The sequence below is a fragment of the Gekko japonicus genome, unplaced genomic scaffold (genome assembly GCF_001447785.1).
Source record: "Gekko japonicus isolate JY-2015 unplaced genomic scaffold, Gekko_japonicus_V1.1 scaffold2329, whole genome shotgun sequence".
Taxonomy (NCBI): domain Eukaryota; kingdom Metazoa; phylum Chordata; class Lepidosauria; order Squamata; family Gekkonidae; genus Gekko; species Gekko japonicus.
Window position 1 is genome coordinate 126,171 of NW_015170344.1, and position 14,981 is coordinate 141,151.

At 41.6% G+C, this 14,981-nt stretch overlaps 1 protein-coding gene across 1 annotated transcript in view; it reads left to right on the forward strand.

Moving 5' to 3' along the window:
- The window catches only part of LOC107116288 (FAS-associated factor 1-like), a 166,324-nt gene that overhangs the window by 13,050 nt on the left and 138,293 nt on the right, over window positions 1-14,981 (forward strand). Inside the window, exon 2 of the mRNA XM_015418188.1 lies at window positions 5,150-5,218. Within this exon, the coding sequence (XP_015273674.1) occupies window positions 5,150-5,218 (69 nt within the window). The remainder of the gene's footprint in view (window positions 1-5,149; window positions 5,219-14,981) is intronic.

Here is a 14,981-nt window from a genome sequence, read left to right on the forward strand (position 1 = left end):
TTAAAAGGATTAGACAAAATCAAGGAGGACAGGTCTATCAATACTGATTAGTCATGATGGAACTTCCATATGCAATGCTGGATGCTAGGGACAAATAAAGAACATGACTGCACTTTCATGCTCTGTTTAGGAATTTCCACAAGCATCAGGCTGCTCACTGTTGAACATTGAGTACTGCAGTAGATAGGCCTTGGTCTGACCCAGCAAGAATCTTCTTATGCAACACCTAAACCCAGTTGCCTCTCCTCAACCCCATACATATTGAAAATAATTGTTCTCCTTACAGATTACTTTATTTTCCAGATTGCCCTCCCAATAACTTTCTGTTCTAAAAATCAATCCCCCTACAATGCATCTCACTGCACCCCCCAATTTAGTTTCTCCAACTATTTCTTTTCACCTTCCCGCTTTTCAGCTCCCCTTCAGTGTCCAGTCCTGTGGCAATTAACAGTTGTTGTTTCACCCATCCCTGCTACTGGGACTCTGGGCAATGTACAACAGTGAATAAAAACATAAAAACTTTACAATTAAAATACAACAGAAATCACTCCCCATTCCGGACTGCCCGGCTACCTTGTGGGCAGGAGAGAAAGAGGGACGACTGATGTGTGATATGTGGGGATGCTTTTGGGAAGCTTTTGAAAAATTAAACTGATTCTGGATAGATCTGCTACAAAGTGCTTATTATACCAGTAATTAAAAATCTTCAGTACTTCCCAGTATGTTTCTGGGCACAATTCAAAGTGCTGATCGTGGCATTGAAAGTTCTCAACTATTTAGGACCAGGGTATATGGACAGCTGCATTGTTCTGGATGAACCTGCCTAGCAGTGGAGTTCGGCATCTGAGGGCCTTCTCCAAAGAACTCTGTTTGCTGAAAGTAGATGGGTGTCTGCAGGAAAGCAAGTATTTTCTGCTTGATTATAGCATTAATTATATTATATAGAGGTCCTCCTAGCAGCTTCCATACTATTTTTCTGGTGCCAGACTCTCCTGTATTTTTTGTTATTAATTGGTTATGCAAGAAATTAAGTGTTCTGTTTTCAGCGTTTACTTTATTTTTATTCCTTTCTGCTGTCTTGTTTTGGCTTTACTCTTGTGGATGTTTTATTGCTTTAGTTTTGTTTATCTCTCTGTCTCCATAAACTGCTTGGATATAGCTTTTGCAGAAGGTCGATATAAAAGTATTGTAAATGTGTGATGTCTGTTCTCATACATACAATGCATCTGATGAAGTAAGTTCTTCCTTGCAGGTCATGCCACATTCAACTTGTTAGTCTTAAAGAAACCATGAACCTTTAAAAAAGAATGTTGGAACGAAATACAACCTGTCTTCTATTGAATTAGCATATGAGTATGCACAAGTAGGGGAATAGATCACCAAATCAAGAATTCTTTATTGCTTTTAAGAGGTATAACTACTGCTTCATGCTCAGCAATGAAATAACCAGCATGAGCTGAAATGTTTACAGAGATAAACTTGTTGACTTTTAAAAATTAAACAACTGTTTTGAATACACTTTTAGAGTTCCCTGAATAATGGGCACACTAATTCAAAGCAATATGACTTCTTCATAAAATATTTTTCCTTTACTTTACAAACAGTACATGCTTATGGACAATGTCAGTTCAGTGTGGCCATTTTTTCTTGCTTCTGTTTTGTCTTTCTAACAGGAAGGTTGCAGTTGATAGTTATGAGAGTTCCATGACAAAAATCACTATACATGCCAAGTATAAGCTGCACTCTTAAATATAGATTCATGAAAATCTATTATTTATTTAGATAATTTCTAGGCCACCTTTCCACCTAAATAGGGTCCCCAAGGTGACAAACATTCAAATATCTAAGACTTTAAAACAGCATTTTAAATACAGTATGAATAAAATATTTAAACAATTTATGAAAACATATAAATACAATGATACAACCAGGGAAGAAGGCCAATAACAATTATTGAGGGGGGTACGCCAAGCAGAAAAAATGTCTTCACTTGCAGACGGAAGACAATGATAGAGTGGGACAGTCTCCCTGGGGAGGGAATTCTATAGTTTTGTTGCCATGACTGAGAAGGCCCACCTGGCTATCCTCAGGTGGACAGGGCCCCTGAAGCAGGGCCTCCAAAGAGAACTGGAGTGGATGAGTATGTGCATATGGGAAAAGGCTGGCCCCTAGTTATTTGGGGGGCGTTCCATGAGGGGGCGTGGTCATCCCCGGCGTGATGACATCACACAGAGTGATGTCATCACATACTGGACACAGCTTTCATATCCCCCTGCTTTTTTCCAACCATTTAAAGGGAACCTTCCCTTTAAATGGTTGGGAAAAATAAGGGCCAATTGGCCTCTTGCCGGGCAGTTGGGAAAAAGTAAGGGGCAACTGGCCTCTTGCTGGGCAGTTGGAAAAAGTAAGGGCCAACTGGCCTCTTGCTGGGCAGGAGCCAGCGGCCCCCACTTGGAAACACGCACCTGCCCTACAAGAGGTGAACTTTCCTCTTGCAAGACAGGAGCTGGCGGCCCCACTTGAAAAGAGTGGGTGCCATGCGTACCTGCCTTGCAAGCAGTGAATTTGCTGCTCTTTTGAAATGGGGCTGCAGATGACTGTTGGGGGTGGGGCTTCTCCTTGCTGGCCAGTTGGCTGGCATTGGGGGAAGCCCTAAAAATCGGGGGAACCCCTGCCCCCACCTGGGGACTGGCATTCCTAAATTCTCCTGGAGAAAACGCCTGCTTTGGAGGGTGAGTTCTATGGCGTTATCGGTCCCTCCCTTCTCCAACCCTATTCGCCCTAGGCTCCACCCCCAAATCTCCAGCAATTTTGCAGCCTAAACAACCCTAAAAGAATACTAAACCTCTTTTCTTTGGCATTCATTAAATAGAGTGTTGGGTCTGTTACTGAAGAAATATAACTTGCTGTTGGAGGAAGCTTTCTAACTAGTGTAAAAGGAGCAGGTGGTGATAGGAAAATGCAAAGGAAGGCTTTGTTTACTGATAACACTGTTAAATGTAATTTGTTTCCATCTCCCTGTGGATTTCTGTGAGATAAGGATAGCAGCCTATATCCAGTATCATATGTGGGCTCCATCAGTACACTAGGCAGAGGAATTTTGGAGAAATTATGGTACAACTTGGAACAAACTTAACCTTATGAATACTTGGCCTCCCTTGTTCTGGTAGTTAAACAGACATCCAGTTTGCTTAGATTGGTTTTGGATCACAGTATGTTTAGACCTCTGCTTTTTTGTTTCAATTGTAAACTCCTTTTTCCTTGAACCTGGGGGACTACAACGAGGTATGCTATGGAAAATGAAAGTTCACCTGTTCTTTGTACACTATATTTAATGTCCCTCTTAGAAGTAAAATATCTGGAACGTGGAATTGAGAGTGGCATGATGGAAGGGACAAAATGCTGAGTTTTAGTGTGTACTTGGTGAAGGGTCTTGGAGTATGATCCTCTCAGTCAACCTCCTAGGCTGAACTGAAATAGAAGCAAGGATTGCAAACCATTTGTTGCTCAGTGACAGGTCTCCAGAAAAGATAAATGCGTCATCCTTTATAGTTGAATCACAGATCTTTCTTATCACTTCTAGTTGATAGAATGGAACCTACACTAAATCAATTTTGTGCTTATTGAAGATTTAGTTCATAAGATGTTTACTACTTTGAATACAGATATATTTGAAATTTTTAAAAATGTGATAGCTGCAATTGTGTTTGCATATCTTTTTAGAAAAGCAAGAATTGTCTATGTGTGCTCCTGTAGTTGTATCTGGTTTAACATGTTCTGTATAAGGAAAGCGAATGGGAAAGTGAGTATGATGATATCGTTACAACAGTGTGAGCCCCTCAAATGCTAAAGGTTAGATTTATAGCAGGAGTTCCCATCATGCTGATACCTTTCCTGGCACCCCCCCAAGTATTTATAGAAATGACTGGGGTGGGGCTTCTGGCCAGCAGGGCTTCTGATTGGTCATTGGGGATCTGTTTGGCTGTGCAGATTAAAATAACATTGTTTTGGTGGGAGACACCACCACAGTGTTGGTTATATTCTTTCACACTCCTCTTACCGAGTATTACTCCTCATGTCCTCTGTACTTGGGCTTTCTGTGTGTATGTGGGGGGGGGGCACTCCATCTCCTGCAGTAGCCATGTTGTGGTTGGCTCTTCCTCCTGTGGCAGCCATTTGATGATAGTGGCTACCAACCTGTGTCAGAATTCCAGAGGTAACCACAGGCTTTAAAAGGTTGGGATCACTTGAGCTATAGGCTATATCATTCCTGTTTTAAAAATGTACACCCTGTCCAGCTAGGGTATTCAAGGTGGTGTTCATAAAAATATGCATTCTACTAGTGTCAAGGAGCTAGGATGGGTTACAAAGGTAAAGGTTCCCCTTGCCCGAAAGCCAGTCGAATCCGACTCTAGGGGGTGGTGCTCATCTCCGTTTCCAAGCCGAAGAGCCAGTGCTGTCCAAAAACGTTTCCGTGGTCATGTGGCCAACATGACTAAATGCCGAGGCACATGGAGCACTGTTACCTTCCCACCGAAGCAGTACCTATTTATCTACTTGCAATTTCTTGCTTTTGATCTGCTAGGTTGGCAGGAGCTGGAGCCGGAGGCGGGAGTTCACTCCGTCACATGGCACTAGGGTCTTGAACTGCTGAACTACAGACCTTCCGGTCTGCAGCTCAGCATCTTAACCTCTGAGCCACCGTGGCCTAGCACTGGGTTAATTTTACATTTGCTGCTGAAGCCACAAAAAAGTCATTGATAATCTTGGTCAAAAAGTGTTTTGTTTTTTTTCACCCTGAGCTTCTGTCAAAAGCTTTGCCTTTCAGAAGCACGATATAAATGCTCAATAACCACCTGCCATACTAGGTCAACCCAGTTAATGTTATAATTCTTTTGATTAACAAGGAGAGAATGTGATTTGTTCATACTTTCCTGCCTGTCATCAGCTGCCTAACATTTTTAGTTTTGTGAGTTGGGCAGGAATTAAATTTAGTCTCCAGCTATCATTCTGTTCTTCTTCATTAGACCACTCTAGATAAAAAGAGCTACAATATCACCAAATGTGGCTACAGCCTGTTTAATTTTCTAAAATAATTTATAATTGCTTTTAAACATAATTAATTGAACCCTGTCTTCTTCATTTTTAGGCATGTACTGGTATAGAAAATATTGATGAAGCAATCACCTTACTTGAACAAAATAACTGGGATTTAGTGGTAAGTGTTTTATTTTTAATAGTAAAATAGAAAAAAATGCATATATTGGGAAAAGATAGTATTACCGATTGGGAATATGAAAGGTAATATCTCTTCCATTGTTTACTGCTTTGATATAAGTGTATAATTTTGGTTACCTTTTCAAAATATTTACCTAGTACTTTAAATGTAACTATGTTGGGATAAGTCTAGCTGGAATAAGCCTAAGTAGGTCTACTGAGCATCCTACTGAAGTCTGTTTGATGGATCTTACTGCAAGGAAAGCTTTCTGAGGATTGTACTGTTAGGTACCAAAGCCTCTAATTACAGAAACTTGAATCCATTCCTGGATCCTGTATGCAATGGTCCAGGCTGATCTCACAGCTGGAGAGGGAACCCAAAGATGACATGACTTGTTTCCTGCTGTTAGGAATGAGGGCATATCACTGTTGAGTAGTCAGTGACAGAACACTCCATATTGTGATGACTGTACTAGAACAAGTTGGCCCCAGTAAACAAGAAGTGGGATGGTAGAAGACACATCCAGGAAAAAGTCCAGGAACTGCTTGTGGCTAGGCAGTAGGCAAAAAACTAGTCTTTCAAAGGATCAGTCCGTTGAAGAAGATGTTGACAGAATTACTGTGTAACTGACTGATAATCTTTGAACTATCTGCAGGGAACCGACTTTATTTTCCTTTCCATTACACTCCCATTACCTTCCCACTGAAGAGTACCCTCCCACTGCTAGAGTATGAAAAAAGAGGAGAAGGGCCCAGACTGCTGTGGTCTGTACTACAGTCTGTATTAGAGCTCCTGCAGAGTTCCCTGGTAACTTATCTGTCACTTTGCCTAATCATTGTTAGCCTGAATATTTAGCATCAAGCCTTGCTGTGTAGACTGCATGTCATTCATAGTACGACACTGGTTTCTGATGTCAAATGTAGTCATAAATATGTAAATAAAAATAAGTTACACAAAAAAGGCATCTCTTTCCACATAAACTATCCAAATGCTTTAATTGTATAAAAAAGAATATATAGTCAGGTGGGTAGCTGTTCTGGTTTGAAGCAATGGAGCAAAGTTTGAGTCCAGTGGCACCTTGAAGACCAACACAGTTTAATTCTAGGTATACGTTTTCCTGCCACTGGATTCAAACTTAATACAAAGGAATAGTTAACATTAACTCCTGGCTTCTCTGTCTTTCTGATTTTAAAATGTGTTCATGATGTTGAGGCATCATTGTTTTTTCTTGGGTTTTTGCTACATGTTGAATGCCACAATGACACTGGGTTTCATAGATTGTCTAGTAGTATAACAATGCCATCATAAGCAGAGTAGCACTCTTCTGAGCCCATTGACTTCAATGGATTTAGAAGGATGTAACTGTTTAAGATGGCACTGTAAGAGGCGTAACACTAGCAGTATGCGTCAGAGTCTGCAGTCTCTTGGGAACTGACTGCTGAAGAGAACTGCAGTCTCCTATGAAAGAACATTAACATAAATGGAGGTGGGTATATGGCATTCAGAAAATGTGATGGTTTAGGCTGAGATATTAAAATCCAGCAGCAAAGGAATCGCTGAACTATGGTGAAATTCATGACTGCCAGCTGCCAATATATAACTGTATTGATTGGACTGTGGCATCCATTTGAGGAACCACATTGTATATGGACCTCCCGATTTTTAAGAATTGACTGTGGAGCTCACAGTCACTGAATTTTGTATTGACCAAATTATTGATAAAACTACACTCTTTAGGCACATAGAGAAATACAGAAGAAGGAGGAGTTGGTTTTTATACCCTGCTTTTCTCGACCCTAAGGAAGAAGACGACACCTCAGGGTGTCTATTGTGGGGTGGGGAATGGAAAGGAGTTTGTAAGCCGCTCTGAGACACCTTTGGGTAGTGAAGGGTGGGGTATAAATCCAATCTCTTCTTCTCTTCTACCCTAAGGACTCTCAACGCACCTTACATTTGCCTTCCCTTCCTCTCCCCACAACTTACCTTGTGAGATAGGTGGGGCTGAGAGAGTTCTGAGCAGGAGGCTTCATGTGAAGGAATGGGGAATCAAAACCGTTCTCCAGATTAGAGATTTCTGCTCTTAACCACTACACCACCCTGACAGAACCAGTTAGTGCCAAATGAGATCAGTAAAAAAATCCCAATAATTAAAGAAGTAAAAAAAATGAAGTTTAGGTTCCTTAGTTCCAGAAACAAGGAACTTTGTTAGATGGACTGCACTTTAAAAGCTCACAAGTGCTGTATAAACAAGTAATGGACTGTGAAGGGTTAATGCCTCACAGAGCCAGAGAGCCTTGAGTGACAGGCTGCTCAAAATAATTTGATTGGTTAGTGTCAACTGAGCAGAAAGACTTGGGAACTGGCTGCTGAAGAGAACTCAGTTTGAGTTTAGTCCTGACTGTGGAAAGTTTAACTCTGACTGAGGAGAGTTTAGCTCTAACTGAAAACAGTTTCATAATGACTGAGGACTGGGAAGGTTGGCAAGGAAAAATGGGTGGATCACTGAAGTCCCCCATCCGGGCCAGGAAAAAGAGCCTCTAGTTAGAGAAGAGATTCCCTGCCCAGTGGAAAGGAAGAGACTGGGGTATGGGGACATATTTAATCTATTCTGCAGCATGGTTGCCACTTTGATTTTGGGAGTGATCCCTGATGTGCTTAGAGAAGGGATTTGGGTGCTTGGCAGTGTATCTGTGCCTTCTGAAGAGTCATTTAAGCTCAAGAATGTATGCAGGAGTGTTTAGGAAACACTGAAACAAAAGCCTCTGATCTCAAACATATTCTAAGACAGTGTGAAAAGATTAAAATTCTCAGTTGCTGGAAACTTATGAACTGTAGTTTGTGAAAATGTTAACTTACTTCAGAGTTCTTATTGATCTACCACGAACATTTTACCCCTGATTTCACCTGACTTTTCCCTCTCTACGCTGAATAAAATATTTTGTTTATTTTTAAACATTATAAAGCCTCTTGTGTGCCATTTCAGAAAGTTAAGTTAAGAGGATCTTTTTGTCTCTTCCCTCAAGTTTCTGGGCTGAGCCAGCATAAAAATACAGTAATGTGACAAGGTGGGACAGCCATAGATCTTCAGGAAAGAGGAAAATAGATAGAGCTTCTTATTCAGAAAGGAAGACAAAAATAGAGGGAAAATCCTATGGCTGAGGGAGGGAAGAGGGCGAGGTTGTCATGATGGGAAATGTAGTGGCTCTGGTTCATTTAATGAAACTGATTGAGGTAGTCCTCCCCCTTGCAACTTTCAGATCTATCCTCATCTTTTGATATAGAAAACCAGGCTAGAATAGCAAGTATGGTGTAGAATCTGGCTCAATGTTCTTTTCAGTCAGAATATACTGAATATCTTAGCTTCCTGGTAATCAACATGTAGAATTTCACAGAATTCAGTTTTATCAACAGTGCTGTTTAACAGCTGTACAGAGTTGCTAGGAGGGAACATCTAGAACCTTGAAGTTGACTTTTATCAATATACAGTATATATTGATACTGTTACTAAGTATAACTAAATACTTAGTAACAGCTGTCTTGGTTCTAAGCTAGTTCTTGGAGGATGTGGCTAAGCAGATGATAGTGACCATGGATGATACGCAGGGTGTTAGTTCCCTGCCTGATCAGTTTAGGTGCCATGGGGCGCTCTAGACATTGGCAGTAGGGGTGGCTTTTGTCAACCTTATCTACTACACGAATTGCATATGCTTCTGCAAAAGGTTCTGATTTGTTACCTCTGGGACTATCTATTTTAACAGACCTTGAAGACAACTTGGAAGCTTCAATGAGAGCAGAAGTCTGTCTATCTCTTGGAAGAGAATTCCTGCAGCTAGACATTTTTTGTGGAGGGGGCAGAGCGGGGGTGCAGTGGCTAATTTATTAAATTAATAATAAAAAATGGTGCATGGGCCTGATTCATTATCCCCCCCCCCTCGGAAAAGCCTCCAAAGTGTAGAGGAGGTGGGGAGGCTGACCCTTTCCACTCCATCCCCCCTTGAAAGTTCCCTTTTGGAACCCAGCGAGGGGCTGTGATCCTGCGGTTGTGCCGTGTTGCTCTAAAGCCAAAAGCTGGGGCCTCTCACTATAATCCTGGAGGGATGGGTCTTACCCCCCTTGGAGGCTTCAGTCCCAGGGAGGATGAAGCGGGCACTGAATGGGCTGTGCGGCTCCGGGAAGAACTGGCCAATCATTCCTGGCCATGACACCATCCCATTGACTGCCCCTTCCAAAAACCTGCTCCCCGCCCTTCGGCTCTCTTCCCTCCATTCCTCCTGCGTAGGAACCGGGCAAGCCTCAAGGTGGAGGATAATTTTAATGCATGAGGATGCTTATATAATGCAACCTTTTCTTCCAGTGTGGCTCCACTCGGGATGTGGCTGGTGTGGGCTCCCTCATCCCACCCTGAAGCGGCTTTTGTTCCTGGAGGGAAACTTACAGCATTGTGAAAACAAACATGCATGAGGCAGCGGGAGGGAGGGTGAAACCTTAATGACTCCTCAGCCTGTAGCCAGGGAAGAGGAATCAGGATGAGGAAATCAGAACTGCAGCCCCTGACTCAGGCTTTTTACCTCACACTAAGCAACAGAAAACCAAAAAAGAAAGGGAACCAGGTTTTTTGTGCTTTGTTCCTATTTTTACCTCACACTACAGAAAGCTCATGTCTTTAATAGTCCATGCTCCAGCAAGCCCAGGAGGAAGCAGCAGTGGCAGTGGAGAGAGCAGCCCAGCATCCACTGTGAGGGGGTGGCATCTTCCCGGAGGGTGCTAGGCACATCTGGGGGGCAAAGCCCCCTTTGCCCCAGCTGTGGGCCTTTGGTGGAGGCTGGGATTAGGGACATCTGCAGCGTGATTACCACTTTAATTTGGGGCTCAACTCAAGATGTGGGTTGTTTGGATGCTAGTTGTCTGTCATAGATGGAAACCTCCTAGTTAATATTTCTCCCCTCACAACAGCAGTCACTGACTGCTTCCTGCAGCCACAAGCCTGCTCAGTGTGGCCACATCATATGAGACAAGGACAAATGTCAAACAGAGAAGGACCTTCATAGGAATTGTTCAGAGGCTGCTGAATGATATATTCTGAGGTTCAAAGCTACTCTGGTTTTGCAGCTTTTCAGAAAGGATGTGAAAAACTACCTTTTCTGGAAGACTAAATACTCTGTGGCTTGATTCTATTGTTTTAGTTGCTATTTTTGTTTTATTCTAACAAGCTCTGGAGAAGAGAGTATGTTATAAATACATACATTTATGGAATCATAGCGCTACCAAATGTGAAGTGTTTATCCACTTCCAAAGTAACTTTTAAAAATGAATTGTTATATGTCTTTCACATCTAGATGTCTACTAAAATTATAGAAAGCCAAGTGACTCTATCTCAGCATTTCTTGATAAATCAACGCTGTGGAAGAAAAACCTTGAATATTGCAGTCAATACAGACATTATTAAAATCTGATCTCTCACATAAGATAATTTGAGTAAATTGTGAGTAGAAATGGGGAAAATGGACAAACTGGAAATTTTCTCAATGCATGCCTAAGAGTTATGTCTGGTGTACCATCTAATAAAACCTACTGCCGTTGAAAGTTAATATATGGTATCACCCAGACCTGGATAGCCCAGGCAAGCTTGATCTTGTCAGATCTCAGAAGCTAAGCAGGGTTGACTCTGGCAAGTACTCGGATGGGAGACCTCTTTGAAATACTAGAGGTGGGAGGTGGGGGCAAAGCCACCTCTCAGAATATCCCCCAGGCCCCCAGTAGGGGTTAGTTACTAGAGGTTGCCATGATTTCCAAGTGCATACGCAGTCAGTCTCCAGAGGTTGTCATGACTTCTAGGAGCATACATACTCACATGAACTACACACACACACATTAAACTTTTAAAAGAAGCATATGGTATCTTTCCAACACCCTTGAGGTACACACATCAGTAATTGCTTGTTTCTATTACAAAAGTTACAGATGGATCCATGTAGATGCCCCGATACATGTTTTATGGAAGGATCTAGGGATTTACTCTCTTTATTGGCAATAAAGAATAGTTTTGCAGTATTGTATAGATTTGGGGGATATTCCTTGCCTCCCAAGCTTTTATCAAATCTGGACTGGAAAACATTATTGCCCTAGCAAATGTTGAGTTTGATTAAGGCCTCTAGAACTTCTGCTTAGCATTTTTAACAAATCAAAAGGAAGGCATCAGATAAAATGTATACCACAGGTTAGGAAAGGTACAAATAGGCATGATTAACAAACAAAGTAATAGATGTCATAAATGGTACGAAGGATTCCTTTAAGTGGTGGAAGGCGAGTCCAAGTGAGATAAATAAAAGGGAGCACAAGCTTTGACAAATAAAATGCAGGTCAATGATCAGACAGACAAAAAGGGGCTATGAGGACGACCAATGGAAGAAAGGATGAGTAAAGGATGGTAGGTAAATGGTAGGGAAGCTGAATGTGTTTTTTGCCTCTGTCTTCACTGTGGAAGATGGGAGGTGGTGGCCCACTCCAGAACCGCCGATTTCAGAAGGGGTGTCAAAAGACCTGAGTCGGATTGAGGTGATAAGAGAGAATGTCCTACGACTGATGGACAAATTAAAAACTGACGAATCACCAGTGTTACACCAACTGCTTTATTTACAGCAGAGGCTAACTAAATTTAACGTGAGTCCTGGCCAGCTATACCAAGGTCGTGTCTGAACCTAGAGTTCCAGTAATTGAGACACGGGTTCCACATGGGTTTTTTTTCCAAAACAAATAATCTTTTTACTGAAGGATATCAAAGTCACACATACAAAATAATCAGTCTCACAATAGCATACGTTCAAGTTCTTTTAGAGTTACAGAAACAGAAAATAGTTTAGTTACTTAGGAGGTAGGTAGGTAAATCCGTTCATACTTGCCTGTTTCCAGAAGTCTCGTCTGTTGCAATGAAAAATAAAGGGACAGAAAATAGTGTCTACAAGTTTACCTAAATCACACTGTTCCAGAACCAGCCGGTCAAGTGTGTGTGTGTGGATCTCTTTGGCTGCAGTCCAAAGAGATCCATAATAGACAGAAAGGATTGTTGCATAGCAAGAAAGGAATTCAAAGTATAAAGGAGTTGATGAGAGGAGAGGTGGCTAGCCTGAACCATGGTCTTTGCGTTGATGGTAGAATGTGGCTAGCAAAAACCTTAACGCATAGTCTTCGCATTTTATAGTTGAATCTCCAGGTGGGTGGCACCCTGCCAAACTGTAATCCCACCTACTTACAAGTCCATCCCATATGATGAATCTTGGCTTTACCAGGCTGACAAGATACCATCAACAGGAAACAGCAATTCAAATGCAGATCAGGCCCATGTGAAACATGACGTCTAGTATCCTCAGCAATGGGGGAATTTCTCCGTTTTGGTTGTTGTTCTGCTCACAATGGCTAACATGTGCTTCTGCTTCCCATAATGCCTTGAGCTGAATGTGTGCAAGCTACATTAACATAAAATGCAGGCAAGTGTTCCCTATGTGAAGTCTCTCACAGTAGGTGATGCAAACAGCTTCCTTTGGCCCATGGTATACAGATATGTGTGCACAGTCCATGTGTTGCGCGTGTAGCAGATATAAAACCAGAAATTAGTCCATTTCTCAACACCAGGCCCAGATGGCATACATCCAAGAGTTCTGAAAGAACTCAAATGTGAACTTGTGGGTCAGCTGACAAACATATGCAATCTATCACTAAAATCTGCTTCCATTCCTGGGGACTGGAAGGTGGCTAATGTAACCCCAATTTTTTAAGATGGTTTCAGAGGAGATCCGGGAAATTACAGGCTGGTCAGTCTAATGTCAATACTGGTACATTGGTGGAATCCGTTATTAAAGCTAGAATTAGTAGGCACATTGATAAACAAAAGCTATTGAGGAAGAAGCAATATGGATTCTGTAAGAGAAGATCTTGTCTCTCTAACCTTTCAGAGTTCTTTGAGAGGGTGAACAAACATGTGGACAAGGGTGACTAGATGTTGTTTACCTAGACTTCCAGAAAGCTTTTCATAAAGTTCCTCATCAAACGTTCCTAAGTAAACAAAGCAGTCATGGGATAAGAGAACAAGTCCTCTTGTGGATTAAAAACTAGTTAATTAACAGGAAACATAGAGTATAAATGGGCAGTTTTCACAGTGGAAGGTGGTAAGCAGTGGGGTACCACAGGGCTCTGTCTGGTGCTTTTTAATTTGTTTGTTAATGATTCAGATTTGGGAGTAAGCAGTGAAGTGACTAGGTTGGGGATGACACTAAGTTGTTCAGGGTGGTGAGAACCAGGGAGGACTGTGAGGTGCTGCAGAGGGATCTGTCGAGGCTGGGCAAGTGGGCGTCAATGTGGCAAATAAGGTTCAAAGTGGGCAAGTGCAAAGTAGTGCACATTGGAGCCAAAAATCCCAACTATAAATATATGTTGATGGGTCCAAACTGGTGGTAACTGACCAAGATAGAGATCTTGGAGTCATGGTACATAACTCACTGAAGATATCAACTCATTTTATTACAAGTGTGTGTGGCTATAATAAAAAAGGCAAATGCTAAACTGGGGATTATTAGGGAGGGGACTGAAAACAAATCAGCCAGTGTCATAATGCCCCTGCATAAATCTATGGTGTGGCCTCATTTGGAATACTGTGTTCATTTCTGCTCAGTGTACTTCAAAAAAGATATTATAGCATTGGAAAAGGTGCAGAAAAGAGCAACTAAAATGATAAAGGGGATGGAACACCTTCCCTATGAAGAAAGGTTAAAGAGGTTAGGGCTTTTTAGCTTGGAGAATTGATGATTGAGGGGTGAAATGACAAGAGGTTTACAAAATTGTGCATAGGATAGAAAAACTAGAGGGAGAAGTACTTTTCTCCCTTTCTCACAATACAAGAACAGAGGCACTCAATGAAATTAATGAGCTTAGAACATTTAAAAGGAAGTACTGATTCACCCAAAGAGTAATTGACATGTGGAATTCACTTCCATAGGAAGTGGTGGTGGCTATAGTCATAGACAGCTTTTAGAGAGGATTGGATCAACCTATAGAGGTCCATCAGTGGCTATTAGCCTAAAGGTATAGATGTAACACTATATCCGGGTCAGAGATACTCTGTATTCTTGGTGCTTAGGGAGTAACAGTGGGAGGGCTTCAGGAGTTCTGGCCCTGCTGGTAGACCTCTTGATGGCTCCTGGGTTTTGGCCACTGTGTGACATGGAGTGTTGGACTGGATGGGCCATTAGCTTGATCCAATGTGGCTGTCCTTATGTTCTCAGGTGCTCAAAATTCAGTAAATGCGATGATTTTTCAAATTGACCTACTGCTGAAATTTTGCAAGTTGCTGCTGCTGTCATGTCAGTATTATTTTTGGTACCATAAGGACTAGATACTTCAGAAAAAAGAGCTTCTCATAATTTTTCATAAAGCTGCACTTTATGGGGACTTTACCAGTATGCTGGTCATATGAGGGTCGTATTTCATATCATCTGCCATACTTGTCTTCATTGTACTTATCTGTGGTAGGAAAGCAGTTTTTAATGTAAAATCTTCATCTACTCATTTACAACGATAATGCTCTTTCAGTGTAGAAACTCTGCAAATGGTTATGATTATCTTAATTTTAAATGTGCATTTTTGAAAATGTGAACCTCGCTTTTTGCTGAAATGTCTGCCTTCGTGCTATTTTTAACTTTTTTATCCCTTCTGCTGGCAGTGGTTCAAAGCAACTGTGTATTTGCAGTAAAGCCAGTGGTTTCGTGCACCT